This window comes from Serinus canaria, chromosome 3, assembly GCF_022539315.1.
Source record: "Serinus canaria isolate serCan28SL12 chromosome 3, serCan2020, whole genome shotgun sequence".
In the NCBI taxonomy this organism is placed as follows: Eukaryota; Metazoa; Chordata; class Aves; order Passeriformes; family Fringillidae; genus Serinus; species Serinus canaria.
The window spans coordinates 36,004,893-36,032,408 of NC_066316.1; the positions used below are offsets into that span (position 1 = coordinate 36,004,893).

Here is a 27,516-nt window from a genome sequence, read left to right on the forward strand (position 1 = left end):
ATCTAGAAGTTGTCACTAGAATTCCTGCTGAAGTTCCACAAAGAAGAGAAGCAGTGACCCGGGAAGGGAGGCATCTCTGTTTTCAATTACGAAGTCCTTCAGGAACAGCAGTATCAGTCCTGTGCTACATAAGCAGAAGCAACCAGCTCGTTGTGGGATTTTCTGATGGCTACTTATCACTGGGGAACATGAAAACTTTGAAGAAGGCGTAAGTTGTCCTTTCCACTTGGCATGCTTGGAGGTGCAGGGGTCTCAATTTTTCTTCTTCAGGCAATATAATAATTTCAAGAGCCCTTTTTCCGTGAGTGTGATGTTTGGTATAACCTTGGAGTGTTCAGAAATCCTCTTCTGAAGTAACTATTAACTCACACATGGATTAAGTCCAGCACCTTCTCTGCAGTGGACTGCAATTGATTTCTTACTGTGCCTGTGCATAGAGGTCTTGTGAAAAGTACTGGGTTATGTCAGACAGTAGGGATGTGAGAGGTCTGATTTTTATAAGTTTGTTCTGTCCACCAGTCATACTCAGAGGAACAAGGCAATGTGTATTTTTCCATGAGACAGGTTTTAGAAATTTTTTTTCGGAACCAGTTACCGCAGTGAAAGCATGTACTGAAAGGCTTCAGTATATGAATAATGTCATTTTGGTGATTATATATTTTTAAGGGACCAGGATGAAACTAGTGAGACATGATAATTCAATAGCTGATCTGTGCCTGAAAGCATATTCTTTCCTATATTTCAGCCTTGATGCAAGTAGGTGGCTGACCCATTCCAAGGCATTGATGTACATGAACCAATTTTTCCTTGGAAGCCTTGGAGATGAGAATAAGAAGCATGTACATTTATAAACAATAGTATAATTAAGAAATTATTTAAAATCTGCTGAAGCTCAATGTCACTTTAAATACGTGGCAAAATTCAGATAGGGGTTTACTTTAGCAAATCTGCAGTTACACACCATAATTACTGATACATAAATAGATAGTGAAGGCATAATTAGGTGTCAGGAAAAGATTGTGAAAGTACAACTAAGGTTCAGAAGTCTGAAAGAAAACATTTGTTACAATACCCAAGTAAAGAAATGAGAAGCTCCTTCTTTTTGGTGTGCTTTCAAATATGTTCAGATTTACTGCATTTTAAGTTCAGTATTGAAGTAGGCTTCAACAACAGGAGCAGTGTTTTCCCTAGCTGCTGAAGTAATAATTTCTGTTCCTCCTCCTCAGGCAGAGGAGGATATAAAGAGGTTATTGCTTTGATGGACAGAAATCTCCTCACCTTGACTGCTGCATAAAAAGGTAGTCACTTGCTTGCCTCCATTAATTGTCTTTTCTATTTTTTTTCAAACCTGTAGGCACTACACTCAGCTTGGAGGAGGGATTCCTGTCTGTTCTCTTACTTTTCAAGAGCCTGAGAATGATCTTCAAAATTGTTGCTACTTATGGGCTGTTCAGTCTACACAACAAAGGTGAATAAAAATTACAATAAGCCACTAATTTTACCTTTTTTTTTTTTTTTAATATTTGTTCACACAGAGTTGTCCCTAAAAGAGGACGATGACAGTATTGCTGGTTGCTTCATGAGAGCTTCAGAAGTCCTTGTGTGCCAGTTCAGCTTCTCTGGCAGAAAAGGAGCAGTGTTCAGCAAACAAATCAATGGCTTCCAGCTGGGATGAGGAATAAGTCAGAGTGTAGAAGGGTGCACTGCATGCAAGAGAGGGACTGGAACTTAGGTGGCAAGGGGACAATCATACCCCTCTCTCTTTCAGCATCAGCAAACTACTTAGCCTAGCTGTTCATAGATTGGAAGTCTTCTTGAGCTTGACTTCAAAGCAGTTTTCATGGAGAATGCCTTACTCTGAAAAGCTATTTCCAATAATTTTAGGTCCATACTGCATATTAAAGCTTTCCAAACAAAGACATCCTTAGAATTTGTCCCTGAAGCTGTTTGTGTAAGAATTTCCTCCTCTATGTTTTACTGGCTAAGTGTGACCAATTATCATGTTTTGGGAAGCATGAGCATGCTTCCCAATTTTCAGCAAGAGCATGCTCTTAAGTCAGTTCCAGCCTAGATCTAATAAAATGATAATGAGGATTGTAAAGCAGCTTTGTAATCAAATCTCCTTATTTACACCTTTTTCAGTGAAGGGAATGCTGTGAATTTACATCTCTTGCAGTTAGTATTTGGTGGTAGGAAATGTCTGGCATCAGGACAAGTCATGTATGAGGTAAGACAGGCCTGTATGTGAGAGATTAAAATATAAAGTTTCCCTGAATATCAGTTAAGTTGGCTCTTAGTATATAAATGAAAGCTGAAATTTCTAGTCATTAAAATGAATGCATGATGAGTTTATGGAATTATACTGCTTTATCTTATGGACCTGTCCCTTGGTGTGGTGGACATCTTGTTCTGGTCTGCATTTTTTATTAAAATTGATTTTATCTTTAGTCATCTTATAAGGTGAGATTCTTTGCTTAGACTTCATGTTAGTTTTTCAAAGAGATGGTTTTGGTTTTTCTTAACAGATACACATGCACAGTAGTTATTTCCAAAATTCTTGAATAAAATAGAATAGAATACGCATGTTTCAGGACAAATGTTACCATTTTTTCTTTTCAATCATGGAAGACTTTTAAATTCATTAATTTATTTTAGACACCTTTGATATTCATTTGTAGCATTTCCTGAATCCATCAAGAGAAAGCTTGTCTCTTCTCAGATTAGATGAATTAAAAAATGTATAGAATAAGAATTTTAGATCTCTGAAAGTTCTGGAAGCTCATTTTTTTTATTTGGAAGTGGTTTTACTGTTTTTTTAGTTTGGTGTTTTGTGGGCTTTTTTTATTGTAGAGCTGCTATTTGTCCACAATACACATTCACATGTTGTATGGTAGACAAGTTAAATGAGGACTGTCCTGGAAAGACAGTATTTCAGTTAATGCTTCCTTACGAAATGGTGGTGGCAGAGGTACAGGGCCATCCTTTCTGTATATTTATTTCTGTGTGTCTCAAAGCAGTTTGTTTGCTCTGTAGTAATTTAGGATCTTAAACACATTGTCCATGTTCATCCCACGTCCTCTCCATTGGGAATTGAGGGATATTCCCTGATAAGAGCTCATGTAATTTGAAAGCAGGTTTTAAATCTCTAGGAAGTTCTCATTGTTACTAGAGAGGCGAGTGTTCACTCTACTGATGATCCTGTTGATAAAATCTCGTGACAGACCTTTAGCTGCTGTAATGTCAGGTTCTGTAATCAAAACATGGAGCAAAGGCTTTGTGTGAAGATGTCTCTTTGTAAGTATTTATTCAGGTTTTTAAAGACACTTTGATGATGCAAGGAATTCTACAAAACATGTTTAGATCTAGACTAATGTTAGGGAAATGCTAAATTTTGAAAATGTGCAAAAGCCTTTAGAGTAAAATTTGCCTGTTATGACTTGATGCTGAATTCTCTTGCATGTCAGATGTAATTCCTATTAATGGGAAACATAGAGTAAAATAAGCATGTTATATCAGATCTTTGCATTAATTCATACTTAGGTATAATGTATATTATTATTTCAAAATTACCTTTCCTCTCTTCTTAATTTTTTCCCCCAGGGTTTTACATGTTGTGTCAAGCTCTTCAGTTTAGATCTCTCTGGTGGAATCTTTCCCTGGAGTGGGCAGACCAGCAATACTAAATTCCTCAGCTGTCAGACCATAGAAAAATTTTGCAACCATGCTGACAGAGAGGATAACGTTAATGAAGGTTTGTTCTAATGTCCCTGCTTGGTTATTCTGAACTACATGGTTTGGAAATCTAAGCAATGAATACTGTTATGTACCCACAGTCTTAAAGTCTTAAATATTCATCTAGCTGACCTTGTTAGGCTTATTAAAAAACCCTGTGTGCTTGAGTTATGTGAGACTTCTTATCCCTCTGAACATCATTCTTTAAAGGAAAAAGAAGGTTTTATTTTATATTTGCTGGGATGCTGGAGCAGAGTATGGGGTCATCTGTATAAGGCTGGTCTGTCAGTTTGTTCTGCCAGTTGTCTGCATTGAAGAATAAGATCATTCTATTGCTTAGGAGTGTTGCCTTTTTTTTTTTTTTTTGTCCTGCTCAAACCTCTGGCTGCATCCAATGTGCATCCAGTGAATCTAGTTCCCCAGGGCTGAGAACTGGAGCCAGTCCTGTGAAATATCTTCATCAATGACTTGAATGAGGGGATTGAGTGCACCCTCAGTAAGTTTGGGACAACACCATCATGAACAAGAATGTTGATGTGTTGGAGATGGGGAAGGCTTTGCAGAGGGATCTGCAGAGGCTAGATTGAGGGACCAAGGCCAGTTGTAGGACTTTCAAACACCTTTTGCAATGCTACAGGCTTGGGGAAAAGTGGATGGAAATGTGCCTGGTGGAAAACTACCAAGGTGTCCTACATGAAAGCTGGCTGAATACGAGCCACCCCACCACATTAAAAAAAACCCAAATCCCCCAAATAATTATTCATTGAGCATGCAAAACTTAATTAATAATTGTGTATTTGATTTGCTTGAAACAAATATAATTTGAATAAGAAAAAGAGGCATTGAAACCTATTGCAGAGATGGTTGCTATTTTATAAATTTTTTTATCATTCCTAAGTAAAGTGCTGTGTTTCATGAATGAAATAACAGCAAATATCTAATATTTTCTACAGTAAGAAACAATGTCTTGTCTTTGACAGTAATCTCTCCTGACACCAGCATATCAGTCTTCAGTTGGCAAGTGAATACCTATGGTCAAGGAAAGCCATCTGTTCATTTGGGAGTGTTTGACATCAATCGCTGGTATCATGCCCAAATGCCAGACTCACCAAGGTAGGTTTTAAGAGGTTTCAAAATCCCTACAAAGGGTGAATTTGAAAATTGCTATTGAACATATGCACTTGTTTTCTTTAAGGCCAGAAGAATTCCTTCACAATTGCCCCTATTTTGCACTGTGGTCACTGGATCCTGTCATAAGCATGACTTCTCCAAACCTCATTTTGGATATTCTGGTACACGAGCGTAGTCTGAGTCGGGGGGTTCCTCCTTCTTATCCACCACCTGAACAGTTTTTTAATCCAAGCACCTATAATTTTGGTAGGTATTTCACTGCTTTTCTTTTGAATAGTGGCAAGCTTTGGTGGAGGTCAAATGCCGCTTGAGTGGTTCTCTTGTTCATTGTTTGTCACACGAAAACCAAACCAAAAAAAGCCCCCCAAACCTTCTCCAATCTGCTTACCTTGTCCTGATAGGGTCCTTAGCCTTGTGAAACATATCTGACAGGCAGCTGAGTTTTGAGGCTTCTGTAACATGGCCTGGGAAGGGGTGATGGTCACAAAATGAAATGCCTTTGAGCTGAGGTCCAAAGCACAGCCCTGGGTAGCACTCAAGTTTCTGGAGACAGAGAGTAACTCCTTTTTATGGGACATGTGTGAGTGATGTGATGAAGGAAAGGGGTGCTGGAGGTTTGTCTTTGCAGACAGCACTATTTAAAAAGCATCAACTGGTGAGAAGGTGCCAAGGTCTGTCAAATGTTCCTTCTTTCTGCAGATGTGACGTGCTTGCTCAGCTCGGGAGTTGTTCACATGACTTGCACTGGCTTCCAGAAGGAGGTGACTTTTTTATTGCATTGAGAGTGTCAAGAGATGAACCTTTTGTAACTTTTTTCTTACTGTGCTTTGAGTGTCAGAGGCCACTTGATGCTCACCCTGCCCATCCACATGCCTAGCTGCAGTTATATCCTGCCAGTCTCATGCAAATGGCAGTGTTCTAGGGAGGCATGAGCAGGGATTGAATGGCTAGAAAGGACGAGTGTGGTGGGAGCTGGGGAAAGTGTTTATTTCTTTGTGTAGAGTGGAGTTAGGGTTTTGATCCCTGATGAACTTGAGAAAGGAGGACAACATGGAGAAAGGGAAAAGTGATTTAATTGTTGAGGAAGAAATGCATGTTTTTTTCTCTCAACTTGGCCAAATTCTAATTTCTGAGCCACTGCATGGCTTTTGACAAACTCTTTCAAATAAAGTTCCAGCACATTAAATATTTCCTCTTTGGCACAAACAAGCACAGATGTGTGATTTAAAGTTTTGTGCTAGGTTTAACTTCTATAAAATGTAATTTGTGTCAGGGTAAATACCAGGGCATGTATATTGGCAGAGAGGCTGGAAAATACTTCTTTTAGCATTGCAAAGGTTGGTATTTTCTTCTACAGGGTATTTTTTTAAAAATTGGGACTATTAGTTTGGCTGTTGTTTTTAAGGCAGAACATTAGTGATTGAATGCTGTCTTAACCTGTGTGTTTTGATTGATGTTTCAGACCCTGAAGTTTTTGAAGAAATCTGGTCCTTTAATAAGTGAAGCCATTCGTGACAGCTACACTCGGTGTCTTGTAGCTGGCTTGCTGTCTCCAAGACTGGTTGATGTCCAGCCATCCAGTCTGAGTCAGGTGGGTGTATGCTGGGGAATCCAGGGGGAAATAGATCCATCTTGTCTGAAGGCTGTAGATGCTACAAGACATGACCATCTGAGTTTTACTTGTAAGTTGCTCTGAGAGGCAGGTGTTGACATTATTTAGAAGAAATAATAATATTCTTAGATCCAAACTCCAAATTTGACTTGGAAGAACCCTCTTGGCAGAACCCTCTGACCCACCCCACAAAATGCTTATTTTGCAAGCTTGATGTAGGCTCTGTCATTCTGATTAGATGTTCTGATGTCAACTCTGGTTGGGAAGTAACTTGGGAAAGCGAGAAATTTTATGATGACATTTGCTGAATTGGGACTATGTTGTTCAGAGACTTTTTGCGCATTTGAGCAGGGATTGCTTTTGGATGCTAGAAAGAGAAATTTCAGAATTAGGTCAAGACGCTTGGTTTGCAATTTCGTTGGCCACCCTAAACAGTATTTGGCATGTTTCCTTGTCTGAAACCAGATTTCAGAGAAATATGGAAGTATCACACATGCTTTCAAATGACAGAATGTGCAGGAATGTCTTTTAATGTAATAATTTAACTTAGAAGGAAAACATATTTATGAATATGATTTAGCAAAAAGAGAGACAGAGAAAAAAAAGAAAGAAAAATGTAGAATTCTATGCAGGATCATTTCACCTGAAATAAATGTCTGAACACCAGCTGGAATAAGCTGCTACATTCTTTCCATGTGTATGCATGCCTGTGCATTATCCTTCTCAAGGACTGCCATGGCATTAGAATACAGTAATTGAACAGGCTGAAATTCCAGCCCATTAGAACTGAAATGTTTCACTTCTTTATGGTACTTTAACAAATTGTAGCTTATTGTTTGGCTGTCAAAGCTGCTTCCTGTTTTGCTAATCTCAGGAGCTGCTTGGCCTCAGCTTCACTGTTTCCATGCAAACACAGTGGTGTTGGCTCTGTCCCCCTCTCATGTTCCTGATGGCAAAGGGGTGTGCCCAAAGTGCATAATGTGTATTAGCAGAGGATGTGACTGGAACTAGTGAATTTGGACTCTGTAAATGAAGACTGAAACCCTGAGGCACAGAAATGGAGACTGAAACTAGCCTGCATGAAGTTGAAATGTCAGAGGAAAAGGTTCCTGTGTTCCTCAAACCAACAAGCAGTGCAGCCTGTGGCTAGAATGGAGAAAGAATCAAGAATGTGGAACTAGCTGCCTTTGAAACTAATGTCTGAATGGGTAACCAGTAGGAGCAAACACTTCTGTCAGTGGCTCAGGTAGTGTCTGATTCAGGACTGCTACATGGGTCACTGACAGAAACTCCATTGTTTGTCAAGGTGAGACTTAGAGGAAAAGTCTGTGAGGTTGTGATTTGCTTTTGTTGTTCTGTTCAGGAGGAGCAGTTAGAGGCAGTGTTGTCAGCTGCTGTGCAGACAGGCTCTTTAGAGCTTCTGACGGGATGCATTAAACACTGGACTTCTGAAGGTAATGCTGCTTCCATTGTTTCTATGTTGTGTGTGTTTTGGTTAGGAATTGTGGCTTCATGTCCTTTTTGTTTTCTGTTTTTAAAGAGCAGCCAAGTTCTGCTGTAAATTTACGGTTTGTTCTCGAGTGGACGTGGAACAAAGTGATCTGTACAAAAGATGAACTGGACCAAATATGTGAGTAGTGTTGTGGTGGTGTTTGAAACCTGGAGTCATTCTTTGTAAAGGATCTTCTTCAGTAGTCTGCCAGTGTATGCTGCTGGTTCTTTAAGTGGTTCTTTAAGTGTCTTGTGGTAGTTGAAGTGTTTAAGTTTGGAAGTGTGCAGTTGCTGTGCTGAGTGATGATTTAATATTTCTCCTTGACAAGGTGTTCCGCTGTTTGACGGCTCCTGCAACTTCATTGACCCGCAGACATTACAGTCCCTTCAGCACTGCCAGCTGCTGCTGAGCAACCTCAGCACAGTCCTGAACTGTTTTCTAACAGAAGCCCGCGAGCTTACTGAGAAAGGTTGGTGAGAGCACTGCTAGGCCTTTGGTCTGATAGTTAACGTTTGCAAAGATGCCTGGGTAGTAACTGTGGGGACAGGAGCTGTTCTTGTTTTGGATGATTGGGAGAGAGTCAGGTTGAACTGTGAGGAGAGGCTTAAATCTGAGCAGTTGGGACTTTGATTTAAGCCACTTTGAGTTCAGGGGAGCAGCTTGAGGTGGAATTCATGAGGCTGTGGGGAGGCTACGCTGTTCAGCACTGAGCTGAGTAAGCACCTGGGCAGCAGTTGCAGCAACTGAGTGTGGTAATGCTGAGAAGTGTTCCTAATTGTTAGCTAGCAATTGATTGTGTGCAAATTGCTGGGAAATACAATAGAATCTGAAATGTGTAATGTGTAAAGGAAGTTCCTTGAGTTCTTTTTGGCTTCTGATTTTATAAATTGTTGTTGGCATGTTGAGGGAAAAAGAAAACTATAATCTCTTTTGCTAAAGTAAAAATCTCTGATACATGGAAAACAAATGTTGTCTTCCTGAGTATATCTAATAATTTAGGCTTTATTTTTCAATTTTAATCTTTAGTGACTCTGTTTCTTTGTAGTGATTGGGGTTCTTTTTTGGTGGGGGGGAATGTTGGTTTTTTCCTTCAAATCATACGTGATCCAGGGGGACAACTACAAAGACAGGTTTCTACCGTGTTTGTTCAGCAAAGGGGGTTTTTTAAAATGAAAGGAATTTAAATACTCAAATCATGTTTTGCCTTTCTTTCAGGTTTTTCAGACTTAACAAATAAGCAGATGGTAACCAGCCTCATTTTTTTGTACGTACAAGTGGTGATCTGGTTCTGTCGATCCAATCTCCTTCCTGAGGCTTTAGGTAAGCAGAACCTGTAGTACCAGCACACTCGTTTTGATAGTGAAAGCAGTACCTGCATGTTTTGAACCTTTGATTTATTGCTCGAGGTGAAAATACGCCTTGGAAATGCTCTTAATTGAGACAACTTATAAATTCCATTTTCAGCTTTAATTGCTTTACAGATGCTCACATGTTCAAAAAAATCATTTCCTTTGAGAGTTGTTTATTTAGGAGTAGCTTTGAGCTTACCCTACATTCTCTGAATGTAGTATCAACCACAAGCATGAAACTGATCTTGAGACAAGAAATAGTAGTGTAGTTTTGCAGTTTGTAGCTGTAGTAGTCTGGCTTAGTTCTCCTTTAGCAAAGGCAGAAAAAGGATTGGATTCTTTGACAGCTGGAGGCTTCCTGAGGTTATGTGGTTTCTGTCTGTTTAGACAAAAGTTTTAGTTGAAAAATGTGGTCTTACTTCTTTAACTTGCTTTTACTTTATCACCTGTAGATGATCACATGCATTTGTCCAGACCTTTCTACAATTACCCTCTGATTCAGAGCTACTATACAGGTCACCGACAGAAACTCGAGCGCTTATCAAGGTAAGACTTTGAGGAATTCTCTAGAAAGCTGGCACTGTCAGACTGTGTGAGAGTGGTTATTTTTGCAGTTAAAACCCTTTGTCTGCACTCCTTGGCATTACATGTAACAGAGCATGAAAGCAAATGTGGAACCCAAAAGGTCATTGCAACTCTTCTCTGGGGTTTTGCTTTGGACTCCTTAATTAATAAGTTCATTGTGAGCTAAGGACCATCCTTCCTCTGACTCTGAAATTGTGACACTGAGAGGCTGGAATGAGTGTTTCACTCTGTGCAAGCCCTCGCTCCCTTTTGTTGCAGAGGCAAATGGGATTCTGACTGCTTGATGATTGATGGAATGGTTTCCCAGTTGGGAGAGGAAGTGGAGAAGTTGTGGCAGAGAGATGAAGGCGGCACTGGGAAATACCCACCTGTCAGTTTACATGTGAGTGTTCTGTTCACTGAAAACCCCAGCAGCAGCAGCAGCAGTCCCCTAAAGCCAATGATGGTGAAAGACAAGAGCATTAGAAAACCTTTTCATCTTTCATTTCAGGCACTGCTGGATCTCTATTTGCTAGAAAGCATTGAAGAAAGCGACAAACATGCAATTGTATCCTTTCCTGATTTTGTTATTTCTCCTTCAGTAATAACAACATTAAAGTTCTTATGTGTTTGTCACTTATGTGTTTTTTGCAAACTCTTTTCTGATAACAAGCAAACAGGTTCCCTAAAATATTCAAGATAAAAACCTTGCTTAGTTTCTCTCAAAATGTAACAGTTTTTAATTTTTAAAGCACTCCTTTCTGTAGCAAAGGACTGTGTGTTAGAGCAGTGCCTGAAATGTACTGTTTCAGAATAAAAGGGTTTGTAACAGTGGTTTTCCAGTTGCTGATTATTGCCAAAATAATTGGTTTCCCAGCCTAGCTAACAGTGTTTGATTTTTTTGGGTTTTTTTTGTTTAGAAAGTACAAGCACACAGAATAATAAAGAGGGGGTTGAGAACACTCACTGGGCTGAAGCCTAATTTTTAAGTGGCTGGAACATACAATACAGACTTGCCTTTGTTGTTTGTGGGCTAAACCAAGAGTGGAGCCTGGAGAGCAAAGGGGTTAAAAATGGTTATAGTCTCAAGCTGCCTTACTCAGACATGTTCCTAACATGGGATGTCAGAATGGGATGATGACACTTTGAGTGAGGGATCCACGGGCAGTTTGAGCACAGTTTCAGTCAGTCAGTGCTAAGTTGCATTGTAAGGGCACCATAATTTGTGTTGGTTTTGTGAAGACAGGAAATGAGGAGAACAAAACAGCTGTAGAACTTGTTTTCTTTAATGATTAGGCATTGGATGTTGCAGTGTGTTGGGTGTCCAACTGGTAGCTTCACTGACAGAAGCAGAAGCCTGGGTTTGTAACAGCAGTATATAGACACTAATATCTGCCATTTTGATTGCCTTACAGAAATCCAAGAAAGTGTTTCTTTCTGGAATTATATTCAGAATACAGTTTTGAGATTAGGACCTGACTATTGGTAGACTGGGTTTTAATAGCTTAAAATGGCAAGATCAATACCTTGGGATGTTCTGCTTTCTACTATTTTCATATTTTTATTTCAGTGTTTTGCTAACTGTAATGTGATAGAAGTTTTTGGTCTTAGCGATTTATTCACCTTAATTAGATACTCTCAGACAATTTACTTGCTGCTGGATATTATGCATTCCTTTCCAAATAAAACAGAAACTTCAATTGACTCCTTTCCAACTGCCTTTGCCATCCCTTGGGGTCTTGTTAAGCTGATTCGAGGATTTTGGTTTCTAGATCACAGTGATTATGAAGTAAGTATGAAACAGTTGGGTTAGACCACACATTGCACTGCAGAGCTGTAATCAATAAAAATATTTTTTAAAATTGCTACTTAGATGTTAGGAGCTGTTGGAGCACTAGAAGCTTTTTTTTAACACTGGTCTGACATCTTCAGCAACAAGTTATGATTTGAAATGTTGCTTTACCTACTTTGACAGAAAATGATTAAAACAAAGGCATAATTAGCCGAAATAATGCTTAATATTTGAATTTTCAAAGCAATCTCTGTTTTAGGAGGTTTTCAGCCAACTGAAACAGTTGGATACTGTTTCTAGAGGAGTATTTTAGGTACTTGAAGCATGGAAACTGTGATGGTAACAGGAATATTTGAGACAAAAGACTGCAGGAGTTACTTTTCAACCTGTTCTTTCTAATGTTTTAGGTTGTTCATTACCTGTCACTATAGGAACAGAATCGTTTTGATTGTTGAGTAACTTATTATTTAGTGATGTATTTATAAATACATCACTAAATTTATATAATATAAGTATTCGTGAACTTAGAAAAATCTGAATTGTTCCTCTTAAAGCATTCACTTTGTTCTGGGTGGCTAAATTTTTTTTCCCTGCAAATACTGAAGAATTTTTACTGATGTGTCCTGGATCAAGTATTTTGTTATTTAGACATGTAAGTTGGTGTAACACAGGTCCAGCCTTGCAGCAGAAAGTTTTGACTCTTGCATGGGTGTGTGTATCTATGATAACGAAACTGTTCTCAACTTGTCCAGAATTCCCTGGCCCTGCTCTTCCATCCAGCTACACTCAAGACTGTGTCATGGCAACACATGAGGATAATCCAGTCCCTCATGTGCCAGGGAGAGCACAGGCGAGCCCTCAGGTACATGCAGATGATGAAGCCGTCGATGTCCAGCAGCAGTGAAGTGCGGCTGTTCCTCACCGTGTTGCTGTCCAACAGGTAAGGAAACCTCCACTGTTTTGGCATTCACATATTGGGAGATGTGGGGAGCTGGTGACATGGACACGGGGCTCCCCTCCATTTCTTTTGAGCTTTGAATGGATACCATCACTGTGGGGCATCTTTTGGGCCTCAGTGTTCCCATTCCTTTTTGTGTGCAAAACCTTAACTGCAGGTGCATGGTGGAGGCTTGGGGTCTGTTGCAGCAGCATACCACAAAGTTAAACATAGAAGAGCTGCTCAAGCACATGTATGAAATCTGTCAGGAGATGGGGCTGATGGAGGATTTGCTGAAGCTGCCCTTCACAGACACAGAAAAAGTGAGTTTGGAGAAGAAACCAAAACATCTTGTCTGTTTGGCAAGAGAAGAGGCAGAATCGTAATGATGCTTGAAACGTGTTATTTCTCACAGGAGTGTTTGGAGAAGTTTTTACAGACCAAATCTGGTGTTCAGAATCATGAATTCCTCTTAGTCCACCATCTGCAGCGTGCCAACTACATCCCAGCACTCCAGCTGAATCAGTCCATGAAGGCCAATCTGATGGTAAGGGTAGCAGTCCTGCTGAGCGTCTAAGTTTCTGTCAGTGTGACTGATCACTTTTGATAGTCCTCAAGAAAAATCTTGCTTTGTCTTTTATACCACTCTTTGAAAGACTAGGAATGAGTTCCTCCATGTCAAGTTACAGCTGAACCTAAAAGGTGGCTGAAATTATTTTACTACTGCAAACTGCCGTGTGAAGTTATAAATTAAATGTTCAGTGGTTGACTCCACTGAAAGTTTGTTTGTATCTGATGAAAAAATAGGTATCTTTTCTGCCATCCCATATCTTCATTCAGATCCTGCTGTTATATATGGTTTAGCTAGGGAAGTTATTTGTGTCATTTTTTTCTGTGGAATAAAGAGTATGTTGTCTGTCACATTTTGTATCTTGCTTTTATTTGAGAGCAGTCTAGATGATCAACAGGTCCAATATGTGTAGTGGGGTTTAGTTGTGGTTTTGGGTTTTTTATTTTCTCAAATTATAGCGCAAGCTCTCTCCAGTAGTTTCATGCTACCAATTTTATGACATAAATTCTAACCTATGTTTCTTAAAATATCCAGATCAAATTTTGTGTTATGTGAACTTCTCTTAGGGATCTCTGATGCATATGTTGTTTTTTGAAAGTGTATTTTTCCAGTAAATCAAACTTAAAAGGTATTCTTGGAAGGTTTGAGTGTGTGAAAACTGTGTTCCAGACAGAAGGTGTGTGTAGGTAGATTTTCTTAACTTGTTTTAATTTTCCCATCATTTTGTCCAACATAATTTGCAGTTGCTCCGTGTATTCAGTAATCTCAGGCATCTGTGTTTCATGATAGCCAGGGAAAGCCTGCTCTTCCATAAGCCATTTAAAAATTGCAGGTGTTAAGAAGTATATAAGAATAATGCTCTGCAAAGTGCCAGAGTCCTTTTAACTAGGAGTTTTATGTTCTGCTTTTATTCCAATTTTCTTTGCACTTATCCAAAACTACCAGGTGAAATTGGTGTGTGCTGCTGGGTGGAACTTGCCATGGCTGTGTGCAGTGGATTTGTTCTCCTGTATCTGTAGAGCAAATTTAGGCCTTAGTTGTAAAGAGCAGAGACAGTCCTGTGCAATGAACTTCTGGTAAATTGTTAACTTCTGCCTTACACTTTTCCTTTATCAGAATGGTCGTGATCCTCACTTGAGAGAGAGAGCAGTAGCCAGAAATTCTCTGTTAGACCAATATATCAAGATCCTTCCCACAGTTCAAAGGAAGCTGGCAGTAGAGAGAGCCAAGCCGTACCGTTTGCCTTCGTCAGTCTCAAGAGAAGGTAATTTTGGAGGAGGGAACTGGGATGTGCAGCTGGCCATCCCTTTGATTACACAAGGCTGATACTTTTCCCTCTTGCTTTACAGTCCCAAGGCCAAAGCCATTATCAACAGCAACAAGGCAGGCTAATGCAGGAAATGTGCATACAAGAACAAGTTTAATAACTAAAGTACTGTCCAGATTTAAAGAAGCATGGCTAGGAAACAAGACAACCAATTTCTCAGAATATAAGAAGTAAGCAGCCTTTTCATGAAGTTTAGCCTTGTTCTATGTGTTTGAGGGGAGACAGGAAAAGGAGAGAAATCTGTTTGAATTATGTTAGTGTCTTGGTGTGAAGGTACATGTGAAAATAGCTTTGTTTTGCTTTTTTGCACATCAAATCTACATCGTTTGAGACACAATTCATTGTAAGTAATATTTGGAGAAACATTTTTCTGCTATGATAATATTAGTTAGGCAAATACGCGTATTTACATTATTAGAAATGTGCTTACAAAGTTTAAGACAGCTGAAACTAAAGCTTTGACCACCACCAAGCTCTTGGTGTACAGACTTTGACAGATGAACAAAAAGAAGTGCCTGTCACTTCCATGTGGGCTTAATATACCACCCCAGCAGTGAGGGTTTACCTGTATTTCTTGTTCACTGAGTGTTCTTGTTGTCAGCATCACAGCATGCTTTTTTCATTTATTTATTGATGTTCCTAGTTTAAAATGAGTATTTTAACAGGTTGCTGGATTTGGTGGTTCGTCCTGTTCCTTCCCGCTCTGTGGCACAGGATGAGACCCAGCAGTCCCTGTGCCGAGCTTCTACTTCTTTCTCAGGGGCATCCAGCCCCCTGAGATCAAATACACATCGCTCCAGCTCCCAAAACAATCTGCCAAGAGCATCAGAATTGAATGTACTGGAAACTCCTCGTGTGGTCAAGGTTTGTATTTTAAAAACTCAGTAGCAGCCAACCAAACTAGAAGCTTGTGAGCTTTGTTTAAAATGAAACCCCGGATTCAAATTGTGAGGTATTTTTTGCATGCATGTAGTTATTGTATACACTGTCCTTTTCGCAGCAGTAAAATGGGAATAGAGGGAAAGTTTAGTTTTAAGTTAATTGCAGCAGTTGAGAAATACATTTGTTTTTATTGAATGGAACAAAGTTCAACCTGGACTTTTCAGTCTATACTTAGCTGCCTAAAGATGCAATTTGTGGCCTAACCATGTCATTATTTAAGTGACAAGTAACTTTGTGTAGTTTGATGTGCATTTCTACAATCAAGAACTGTGCTTCAAATTCTTAATCCAATCACATGAATGACAACTGAGTAATGTCAGTGATGTCTGTCTCTGTCAGATTCAGTGATGACTCTCTGCAGCAGTTTTGCTTATCAGTTTGTGTTAAACTGTATTGCCAGTCACTGCCATCCAACTGTTACCATGCAAGGCAGTAACACCTGACAGGGCCCCTTGGTTCTGATCTTTTTACCTTTGCCTACCTGAATGAAATCACTCTCATCTCCCTAAATGACAACCTTTTTCTTGGTAGGAAATATCATCTATACTATTGAACTAGCTTCATCCTTCTCCTTTCTAACTCTTTCAATACTGTAAAACATTTGAGCCAGGAAGACCTGAACACTGCTACATGAAGAGATGTAGGTATTTTACGGCACTATCCCTTCATCTTGTGTGCAGATTGATTAATTAGTGCAGAAATAAGCTGTGGCTGTTGCTCTGTTGACTGGCATCTGGAATACAGTAATTGAAAATACTGCCTTGTGGAATAATGGTTGTGTGCCTTTTAAAAGAGCAGTGTAGAAATTGCAAAAATTACTGGGATAGGAGAGAACATTGTAGACAACAAGATGCCATAGTCTTGTTTCTTCAGGAAATTTGAAAAATAACCTTTCTGTTGTCGTGACTGAAGCTTTAAGCACTGGAGACCCAATTGTATTTTGCCCTGTCAGAGGCAGTGGGTCACTCTGGCTGTGGAGCAGGGCAGAGGGCACTGCAATGTGATGGGCACCCCTGGTTGCGTACACCTTGTTGGAAAACTGCTCCTGGTTGTGGGCAGTGGCAAATGGTCAGTTCTGAAGAGAAATATCAGAAACAGAGCATGTGAATTGCACACAGGGACTGCTCTGATCCCTGTGCCTCAAATACATAAACTCTCAGCTGTAAGTTAGTACAGAGTGTGAATGTATGTTTCACATTCAGGGCTAGGTGGAAGGGAAAAGAGGCTTTTCTGTGTCTTTAATTTCTTCTAATTCAGTGTGAAATTAGTCTGTTTGCTACTGAATAAAGCATTAACAGACTTTTTTTAACTTTAGGTTGTTGAAGACAGTGCAGTGACAGCATAAACTTAAGAAGCAGCACCTGAAACCCCACCATATAGTGAACTACATCCACAAAGCAATCTTCAACACAGCTATGATACTATAAAGCATCAATTTGTATGTGATCTGCCTCAGAATAATAAAGGTCAGTGTGATGCAGCTGAGGGAGATAGAGACTTTTATGACTTAAAGTATCTCAGAATAACTTTCATAGTTTTTACAAGTTCTACTGATACAACAAAAAAAGCCTTTACACGGAAACAGAATTTAATGCATTCACACTCCTGAAAATCATGAAGGTTACCTTTCAAATATTCCCGTGACTCAAAGCTTCTATTGCCCACAAATACAAACCCAGACAGTAGGACAAGACACTCATAATTCTTAGGCTAACAACAAAAAGCAGGCTTATCAACCACAGTATCAAGTAGTGTGAAACAGGCCAGTGCACCCAGAAGCTGGATCACATCAGGTCAGATTCCAAAAACAGTCAACAGAACAAGCCTCCTTCTTCACAGAAGCAAAAGCACAATACAGTTCATGACTACTTACCTAACTACAGAAACTACACATAGATCTGCACTAAGAACAATTATTAAATAAAGGAAAGATTAATTTAAGATGTTAATAAAGACATATACCAAACACACATTAGGAATAACTAGTAGCGTATCTGCTAAGGCACTTCTGTTTCCAGGCTGCCTGCTTTACATAGTTGCAGAATGGGGCAAAGCAAGGCAGCTATGCTTACTTGTGAAGCAGATGGTACAATGGGTCCATGAAGTAGGAACTTGAACTTAGATAATGAGATTAAGATTCCAGAATTAGTACCCAAGAAGTTACCAATTTAATATGTCTGTGAATTAATACTCAATATCCACCCTTCAGGGGTTTGCTCACTATAGCAAATACTATTATAGCTTTTAACTCGAATTTTCTTCTGTTTCTGCTGCAAACAATAGCATAGTGAAACTGTTTTATGATTAGGCTTTTGCAGCCAAATGGGTTTTATTAGAGTTAGACCCAGGAAAGGTGTTAGTTCGTACAGTTATGTTCTGACTTCAGACTTCAGGCTTGCTAATAACAGAGAACTCAACACCACGCTTGTTGAGGCGATCAATCAGTTTTGTTTTCGAGAAGACAGCTCCTGGAGAATACACACCACCCCTGTTAGTGAAAATCAAAAAGGAGAAACGTTAGTGGCACAGTGATAGAGGGACACCTTCTTGTTAAGCTAGAGATGTGCTTCCCTTACTAAGGAAGAAAAAGCCGCTTAGTCTGAGAAGAGAGTGGGTGAGGAATTTGGCAGGGTGGTTATAATCACAGGTTCATCCAGCAAGCTCTACAGAAACCACTCCAATAACGGAACATAAAGACATTGATGCCAAGGCCTGACTAAAAGCCTGTGACTACATCCTTTCAAACTGATGGGCTGGTGAAGAGCAAGTGGCTTTAAATCAGCTTGCAGTGAACCATCTCTCAACAGCCAGTTGGGTGAGGTAACACAAATCTACAGGGCTGATTAACTGTATTTTCAAAGAGAAACATTTGCACACAGCAGCTTTAAGGGAGAGCAAGCTGCTCAGCATGGGAAAGTACTTACCGTTTAGGCAGAGAAGCTGCATCTTCCAGAAGAGATAGAGCTGCTTGAACCATTGCAATTGGTGTAGCAACATATCCAGGCTCTGACAAAAAAAAAAAAAAACAAAACAAAACCAAAACCCCCCAATGAAATATGGTGCCTTGAAATGTAGAAACTAATCCTGCTCTTCCCTACAGCATTATGGAGAATAATGTGTTTGGCAATGAAAACAGCCTTTCCCATTTCAGAACAGCTTTTTTTACCTAAGTAATCAGACCAAGTAGCTGGTGCAATCCTTAAGATGTAATCCAGACAAATACTGCTTCACATAATGGCCTCTAACCACACAACTGTGAGTGACCACATCATGGTGACAGAGGGCTTTCTGACACAGCAAGAGCTTTCCCCATCCTGTACTTCAATTCAGAATTTTACCATGCAACACTTGCATTCTGCTACATCTCTAGTTATTTAAAGAAGCTGTGCTCCAGTAACTCATTTCTGAACGTACATTCTTGCTCTCTCCAAACTTCAGATGTCATGTCCCCTCAAGGACTGACCTGAACAAAAGTATGTAATAGTCAGAAATTATACCACACCAGACCTGTTTAAGTTCACTCTCTGGAAACTGGAAATAAACAAAGTACTAAGTCCAGGCTGTAACAACTAAAAACTGTCCTTACAGCCCTCTTACTTCAAAAGGCCTGCTCTGCAAAAATGAAAATCAGACCAGGGAAAGTCAGAGGAAAGAGATTCACAAGAATGCAAGTGAACTGGCTATTTCAAAACCCAGGTCACAATGAATTCTAGTATCCAAGTTAATACACTGTAAAGGCTGCTGTCATTGTTTCTGTTGCAAGTGCTTCTCAAGGGTGGAAGGGACAGCAGTGCAATCAGAAATGTATTTTAGAGCAGGGAATGCTAGGCAAAATACATACCTGGTCCTTTCACTTCAGTGCAGATCTTCACATTTGGTTTGCCTTTCTCGGGATCTTGTCCCTCACTGTAACCCTCACCAAAAAAAGTCATTGTAAAAGAGGTTCCATCCATCTGTAGTGGACAAGACAAGCGTGGTCACCAAAAAAAAACCCGATTGCTACCAGGAAAGCACAAGTAGAAAATAAAAGTATTCAAATTTTATATATCAAATCCTGCCAAATACTATAATCCATTTAAACATGAGAGGAGTTATTTTGAATTACTGCTTAAAAGGTATAATCTGAGTTTTTAATTGCTTCCACTTGGTTGCACTGGCCTTGTACCAAAGTCTGTTTGTTCTCTCAGTACTTTCAGTCCTGGGTTTTTTGCTAATCAGTCTCCCTTGGTCATCAGCTTTGATAGAGTGCTCTGAGCCATCCATAGGAATACATCAGGCTCAGGCCCAGCAACAATATCCATTTATTCCTCATAGGAGTTACACACACTTTGAAGTCTAAAAGCAGAAGGCATAGTTAGTTAAATATCCAGTAACTAAACAGGCACACACAACATGCATTTGGACCTAGGGGGCAGCTGTATGAGTGGAGGCTGAGGTTACTTGGTCTGTTCAGGCTGGAGAAGAGGAGACTGAGGGGAGACCTCATTGCAGTTACACCTTCCTTATGAGAGGAAGAGTAGGGGCAGGCACTGATCTCTGTGGTGCCAGTGACAGGACTCAAGGGAATGGCCTGGAGTTGTGTCAGGGAGGTTTAAGTTGGATATCAGGAAAAGGTTCTTCACCCAGAGGGTGGTTGGGCACTGGAACAGCTCCCCAGGGAAGTGGTCACAGCACCAGCCTGACAGAGCTCAAGAAGTGCTTGGATAGTGCTCTCAGGCACTTGGGGTGTGACTCTTGGGGTGTCCAGTGCAGGGCCAGGACTTGGACTGTGATGATCCTTGTTGATCTCTTCTAACTCAGAATATTCTGTGATTAATCTAGAAATTACTTCTTTGAGGCTAAGCAGTTGACTCTAAATTACTCTTCCACCATTACCACAACAAATGTATTCTATAACTGTGGTAGAAAACAATCAGTTACCTGCTTCTGGGTTGGTCCTTTCTTTGTGAAGTATCCAGCAGAGAAAAATTCTGGGTACTGTATGAATAGAGGAGAGAAAAAAAAAATAAAATAAGAAAAAGACAACAAAAGACCAACAGTAAATAAAAGAGAGGAAAAACGATATCTCCAAACACTAAATTATTTTGTGTTTTGAAAACTTACTTTTGTCAGAAGTTTTCTTCCAAAGTTAAACTTCACCAGAAGAAGAAATAACATGCCCAGAAACATCAGCTTGATAACAGAGCCAAGACCACCTACAGTCACATAAGCACCATACTGGACCTGAAACAAGAGTGTATTTTCAGTGATAGGATTTACATTAATTTTTTCCATCAACTGATTTTTATAAATCAATCTACCCCCTAAGTAAGATGCCGTTATTTTGTACAACATACATTGGTTTAAACAGGGCCTTAAGCAATTGTCTTAGTTCTAAGGAACTGTTTGAAGAATGCTTCACTTCATCATTCCATTCTGGGAAGACAAGGGAACTACAGAGTGAAGAGGGAGCAGACATGGTACATAAGAACAGAAAACTTTACAGAAAGATGTGTTTTGTCATCCAATTTCAGCCTTCTTTCCTAGGTCTTCCTTTTCTCCTTATGATTTTTTTAAAGAGAAACTGAAATAGCAACGGCAAGCCTTTCTCATTTGTAGCTTTCAAGTGCATTTTTAAAGCACCATTTCACCCCTCATTGCTTAAATGATGCCTGTGATTCTGCACAGCAGTTATACAGATTGTTGTGCTCAACTCCTCTCAGGAAACCATGGAAAACAAAAATTAATCATCTTTTCCACCACCATTACTTCACATTGCCTTTACTCTGCACACTGGAGACCCAAGCACTAAAGATATAAATGAGCAGCATATGAATTCTGTATCAGAATATTGACTACAATATACTGAGCTGGCTGTAGCTACCACAGACTACAATTATGATGCTTTTAGAAGCTCTGCTGATACAACAAAAAAGTCTCTGAACAGAAGCAGAATTTAATATATTTATCATGAAGGCTACTTTTCAAATATTCCTGTGACTCAAGGTTTCCATTCCCTACAAATACATACCCAGAAATCAGACAGCAGGAGAACCTGACATGACAATCTCATAACTATCATGTTACCAAAGGCAAGCTCACTGGCCACAGTCTCAAGTAGCATGAAACAGTGCACAAATAATAGTAACTTACAGGTGTTTGCTGCAACTCAGTGTGCAAATAGCGCTGAGTCCGTTTCACAACAGAGCCATCAGATCCCATGAATGTAAGGCAGTACTCCTTGAATTCCGGACTGTAAAACATAAATCCTCTGCAAATGAAAAGAAAAATTAAGTCAGAAAAAAAATGTTCCAATCTTCACACAAACTGAAAGAAACTGACCATAACGGCCTACCATTATCAGTTTTCTCTCAAGAATTTTTGTGACATTATCTCTTTTCACTGAAAGCAAGCAATTCCAAGTATATCCCTGGCTCACTCAAAATTTACTGCATATAATTTACTATATGCACTATATCAAGGATGAGTTTGATAATCAATATAATAGTATTTTCATTTTTTTTCCCACCATTCTACTAATCGCTTCTGAAATCAAAAGTTTCCCATGTCACTAGCAGTCCTTTGGAATGGATTAACTTTGAGACCCAGTAAATGCTGGGACATGTTCTCTTTTCAGTGAGATATGAACAAGTCAGTAAAACTGAACTTATCTTCAATTCGACTAGATGAGCATCTATGTGTTCATACTATACTAAAGTCCTAACTGCATCTTTTTATTATTTAATACTGTAGCAATCTGTATGATAAATACAGGAACTGTTAGGAGACTGTATATTCCACATCTTATGCTTATACCTTTTTTTAAGCTTTGCACCAACTACTGGAACAGGGGCATATCCTATCTGTTTTCGCAGTTTCTTCAGGCTGGCTTCATCTGCAAGGCCATACACAGCTGATTTCCAGGTCCCATCATGTACACCAAGACCCTTGTGACATACCATGAAACAATAATTAGTTCAGTACTTAAAGGTTTCATGGATTATTTTAATAATATTAGAATCACTGCATGTATTATAATCATTACACATAAATGTTATGATGATAATGTATTGAAATGGTGTGGGTTGACCTTGGCTGGATGTCAGGTGTTTACCAAGACACTCCATAACTCTCCTCCTAGCTAAGATAGGGAGAGGAGAAAATAAGATGGAAAAATCCTTGTGTGCAAAGATAGAGGCAAGTCAATAAAGCAAAACCTGCATATGGAAGCAAAGGTGTAGTAGTAGTAACAAATGCCTCCCCACCCCCCTACCCCCAACCCTTCTCCCCCTTAGCCTTTATTGCTGAGCAGAACTCACACAGTATGGAACATCCCTCTGGTCAATTTGGGGCAGCTGTCCAGGCTATGTCCCCTCCCAGTATCCTGCCCACCCCAGGCCATGAGACGAGGGGGGGAATGCTGCAGAGACAGCCTGAGTGCTGTGCCAGCACCGCTCAGCAGTAGCCAGAACACTGCTGTGTACTGACACCTCTGTAGCTGCCACACAAAGCTCAGCACTGCAAGGGCTGCTCTGGGGAAATGAACTCCAGATCAGCCAGACCCACTGCAATCCCTCTCTCCACATGATCTGCTACATACTCAGGACCCACAGAATTTAATATATATCTGCAGCTTTTCTAACCATCTCAGGATAGTTAATTCTCATTATTGAAATCCCTTCTTACCGCCACTGTGAACTTATGTTATATATTTAAAAATATGTCCTCACATCCAACATATATACATTCCCATGAACTACTGTCCCCTGTTGCTTAACAGATATTACTCTCCCATTTCATGGGATTCCTCCACTCCTCCAGATGTTTTTTAAGAACAAAAATGGTTTCTAAGCAAGATGGATACTCATGCCTGGAGCAGTAGTGTTTGGTTGTTGGGCATCAAGACTGACTTGGATCATTGTTGCATTGTTTTAACAACAGAATTAGAATTTTTACATATATTATGCATTATTATAATTACTGTCCACAGGTATTATCATTACATGCATTAAAGTACATTGAAACAACCTTCCCCCCACCAACAAACAAAAAACCCAAATAGCCTAACACTAGGATTACTGGCAATACACTCTGGACCTGTTACAGTTTCACTTGTGTAAAAATCCTTCCCACATGTCTGCAAAAGCAAAATAGTTATTGGAGCTGCTTACCAGAGCTAAGTGTAGGTAGACAGCTCTGCAAACAGACCTTACAAAAGGGTGTTAGGATACTTTTAGTAGCTCCTAAAGAATAAAGTTCTTAGACTTATCAAAGACCTGCCAGCTTGCTCCTTGGTCTGACTTAACGTAGCAACAGTTATTCTGCCAGGCTGTGGTGATGTTATCGCAAATACTCCTGAGTTTCGGGAAGGAAGAAACCAACTAACCTCAGGCCCAGATTTCACCGACAGGAAACTCTCAACAGCAGTTAAGGTACCTGTAAGGGAGGGGAAAATATTACATATTTTCAATATTGCATAGTGGCACATGCTGTCATTAGTGTGCAAAGCCAGAGAATGCTCTGGTGGACTCAAAACAGCAGGCCACTGACATTTAGCTAAAAAAGCAGAGTTACATCTTTATCTCAAAGTAATGTAACATTAAGATGCACAGGTATTTGACTTAGCAAGTATTACATTTCTTGTGTAAATTACTTCAATACAGGTCACTAGTATTGCCTCTATTAATTAATTTTTTTCATTTATCTAATGAATGAGATAATGTAAAAAATTCATTGATAAAAGGGAAAATAATATTGAGAGCCACATTTAGTTTTTCTCCAGGTTTCAAAATAAAGGATGATGTAGGCTGTGAAAGCAAACATGAACTTAAAAATTTTGTTACAGCCAAGCTACAAAAAACCCACCACCAAAACAAAACAACCCACAACCCTCCCAAAAACCCAAAACACAGAAAATATTTTATTTTAGCATAGTTTAAAACAGTGTTCTGCAAAGAATGCTTAGTTTGATGAACAGCAGAACAACACAATGCCTCCAAATTCTGATTTGTTTTGCATTTGCTTAGTTCCTTTGAGATTGGAAAACTGTATTTGTGTGCATAAATTTCAATATAGCAAGCAACTGGATATACAGAGGTAATGCCATAAAGTCAAAATAGGAAGAGATAAAAGACATCTATTCAAAACAGGTATCAAACATCAAATTACAACCTCATGAACATCCAGTTACTCATTTCCATACCTTGATTCTCCTTCAGTCAGATCTGAATTGAGGTTTCTTCAACTGAATGCTGACTCCAATGTAAATCTATCCCATTTGGCAGCCTTTTTAATAGCTCATAAAAGCAAAACATTTGGATACTCTTATGGGCCCTCCCAACTGAAAGTCAGACCTGATGAACAGAGTATCCTCATCTGGGATCAGGATCAAATACTATTTACATAGAATTAAATCCTCTCACATATTTTCTTGAATATATTTCAGTTACCCTCTAGCTGCTATAAAAGTAAAAGGCACTGCTACTTACACTGACAAAACAGTTTTTCAGAGCTTGCAGTTGAAAAAGGAAACTTGGGAAACCTGGTACCCCCCAGTCTGTGGACCCCTTCCCACTGTGTCTTCCCTACAAGATTCTCACTGCACAAGAGGCAATTGTGCTGAGGCTGCCTAGGGACATCCACACATTGGCTGAGCAGCCTGCTGCTCACAGCTGAACATTCTGTCCTCTCAGATTCACAGAATATCCTGAGCTGGAGGGGACCCCTGAGCACAACTGAGTGAATGGCCCTCGTGGGGATGGAACCCACAAGGTCAGTGTTATTAGCAGCCTGCTCTGAACAACTGGGCTCATCACAGCTCATCTGTATCCCTCTTGGTGAGCATCAGGACCATGACTCCTCCCCTACCCAATGACCCATCCAATGGGAATATGACACTCAATTTCTCTCTACCACATTTGGTTGAAACTGGTCACCTGGTAAAGGCAGGCAAAAAGAGACACTGAGTTTCCACAGGACCACTGCTGCTTTAGGAAACCAGATGAGAGCATAATCTGCATTCCTTTTCCACCATAAAAATACACTTATTCTAGTCACCTTTCAACTTGTCTCTGGTGTACAGTACTCCCATATCCGCTGGTATGGAGTCAAAGCCACAGCTTCCAACGACATATACTCCCTTTTCTGCAGCTCTCTCATTGTATTTCAGGTACATTCCTTCCAGAAACTGAAACACAACCAGAACAAATATTTTAAGCTGAAATTCATTCTTGGCCATACCAAATATCAGCCATCAGCCCTTCACTGTCGCATCATAGCACCCTCCATGCTTCAAACCACTTACGAGTATCTTTGACAGATACATATGATTCCTGGTCTGTAGTATGAAAGTTTCACAGCAGTGAAAAGAATAGTACAAAATTCCTATGTAGTATCAAAACAGGGTTGAAGCATATTCAGCAATTTGGGACTTCCACAGAGACCCAAAGAGGCAGCCTTAAAAGCAAGAAAACAATATAACCAAGTATAGTGTACTTTAAAATAATTACTGCATCTTGAAATTGCAGATCAGGAGGCAGAATTTGTCTTCATGTTCAGAAACATAAGCAGAAACATGAAACAAACTAAACAAACACTCCTTTTTCAGAGCCTTGACATAAGGTAATGTTTTTTTACCATCACATACCTGGGGTTCTCCACTAATGTCAATGCAGCTTGCACCATTCTCAACACAAGCTTCGACCACAGGTTCCCCAAAGAATCTATACTATAAAAGGAAAGAACACCAGAATGTAACAAAAGAAAACCCACAAGCCACAACTCACCCAGTGTGCTTTATCTAAAATGTATCTCTGCAATAAAAGTGAACCTGGTGGCTATTGATTTTTCTAAGTGGGGCTAAAATGCAAGAGAACTTCTATTTCTTGGGAGTGTGGGGAGAAGAAAACATAAACATCACTGCTGCCAATGGAGCTTGCTGCAAACTACTGCACCTGATTTCTCTCATGAAATCAGATCAGATCACCAAGACCAACTGAATACTGTCACTAATTAATTTCACTTTACACTTTCTGCACTCTTATTATCAGCATATTCTCTGCTTAAACACTGAATTTCAAAGACATGGTCATGACCCAACTTCCACCTCACACACTCTGATGCTCTCTGAATGCAATGGAAATGCTGCCACTGAGTTTTAAAAGGGCCAAGCGCTTCTGGCAGCAAGCCTGTGGGACCCTTTTCCAGCTCCGTGCTTAACCCTAGCAGCACTGACATTTTGGCCCAACCCAAAACGCTGCACCAAACTTTACCATCAGTATCTCAGGCTGCCTGTGAAAGACTGAAAACCAACTCCGCTGCATTTCAGTGCGGATACCTATCCGTGAACCGCACCACCTGCGACGGCGGTGGGAAACCCTTCGGCCACAGCAGTGCACAGCTGTACTGGGAACTCCGGGCTCGAGTTCCACCAGCTGCGCTGTCCCTGCGCGGCCGCGGCAGCTCAGGGACCGTGCCGGCCGGTCCGGCGCAGGCAGCCCGGCCGCCCGCAGCCGAGGGACGGCCCCGGGGGCGGACAGGCCGCGGGGGCACCGCCCCGCCCGCATCCCGCACTCACCGGGCCCACGCAGTTGAGCACCACTCGGGTCTGCTTCGCCATGGCGGCCAGCGAGCCCGCGTCGCCCACATCGCAGAGCAGCACGCCGACCTCCTCCCCGGGCGCCGCCTTCCCTGCGCACCGGAGACCGTCGTCACTGACACCGCTCCGCCCGGGACGAGCCCCCTCGTCCCCGGCGCAGCGCCGGGGCTCGCCCCGCTTCTCTCCTCAGCCCTTGCCCGCACACCCGACCCGCCGGGCCTCCCCGGGCAGCGGCGCTGCGCCCCCGCCCCGGCCGCGGCCCGTACCCAGCCGCTCGGCCGCCCGATCCAGCACCGCCCGCAGCTTCTCGCGGCTCCTCCCGGCCACGGCCCAGCGCAGGCGGCCGCTGCACAGCTGCCCCTCGCCGGCGCCCGTCGCCGCCGCCGCCCGTGCCACCTCCTCCACCACGAACTGGCCGGTGAAGCCCGACGCGCCGAACACCACGATGTCGTAGACCCGCCCGGCCGCCATGGCGCTACTGCGGACTGCCAT

At 40.8% G+C, this 27,516-nt stretch overlaps 2 protein-coding genes across 2 annotated transcripts; one reads left to right on the forward strand and one right to left on the reverse strand.

The window, feature by feature from the left end:
* On the forward strand, positions 1 to 17,257 carry LOC103817688 (protein ELYS-like). Its single transcript, XM_050973098.1, has 21 exons — positions 1 to 208; positions 1,355 to 1,468; positions 3,601 to 3,751; positions 4,713 to 4,845; positions 4,928 to 5,109; positions 5,563 to 5,624; positions 6,326 to 6,454; positions 7,839 to 7,929; positions 8,016 to 8,105; positions 8,296 to 8,436; positions 9,183 to 9,287; positions 9,769 to 9,862; positions 10,160 to 10,283; positions 10,392 to 10,448; positions 11,523 to 11,669; positions 12,425 to 12,612; positions 12,788 to 12,932; positions 13,025 to 13,156; positions 14,297 to 14,444; positions 14,530 to 14,677; positions 15,173 to 17,257. The coding sequence occupies exons 2-21, from the start codon at positions 1,442 to 1,444 to the stop codon at positions 15,393 to 15,395; spliced, it is 2,517 nt and encodes an 838-aa protein (XP_050829055.1). The 5' UTR covers positions 1 to 208; positions 1,355 to 1,441; the 3' UTR covers positions 15,396 to 17,257.
* Positions 16,932 to 27,516, reverse strand: SCCPDH (saccharopine dehydrogenase (putative)). The gene is made up of 12 exons (XM_030235631.2): positions 27,291 to 27,516; positions 27,004 to 27,116; positions 26,074 to 26,154; positions 25,485 to 25,614; positions 23,815 to 23,864; positions 22,245 to 22,375; positions 21,582 to 21,699; positions 20,553 to 20,672; positions 20,370 to 20,426; positions 19,291 to 19,402; positions 18,374 to 18,455; positions 16,932 to 17,937 (listed from the first exon to the last, which is right to left on the reverse strand). The coding sequence occupies exons 1-12, from the start codon at positions 27,514 to 27,516 to the stop codon at positions 17,832 to 17,834; spliced, it is 1,326 nt and encodes a 441-aa protein (XP_030091491.1). The 3' UTR covers positions 16,932 to 17,831.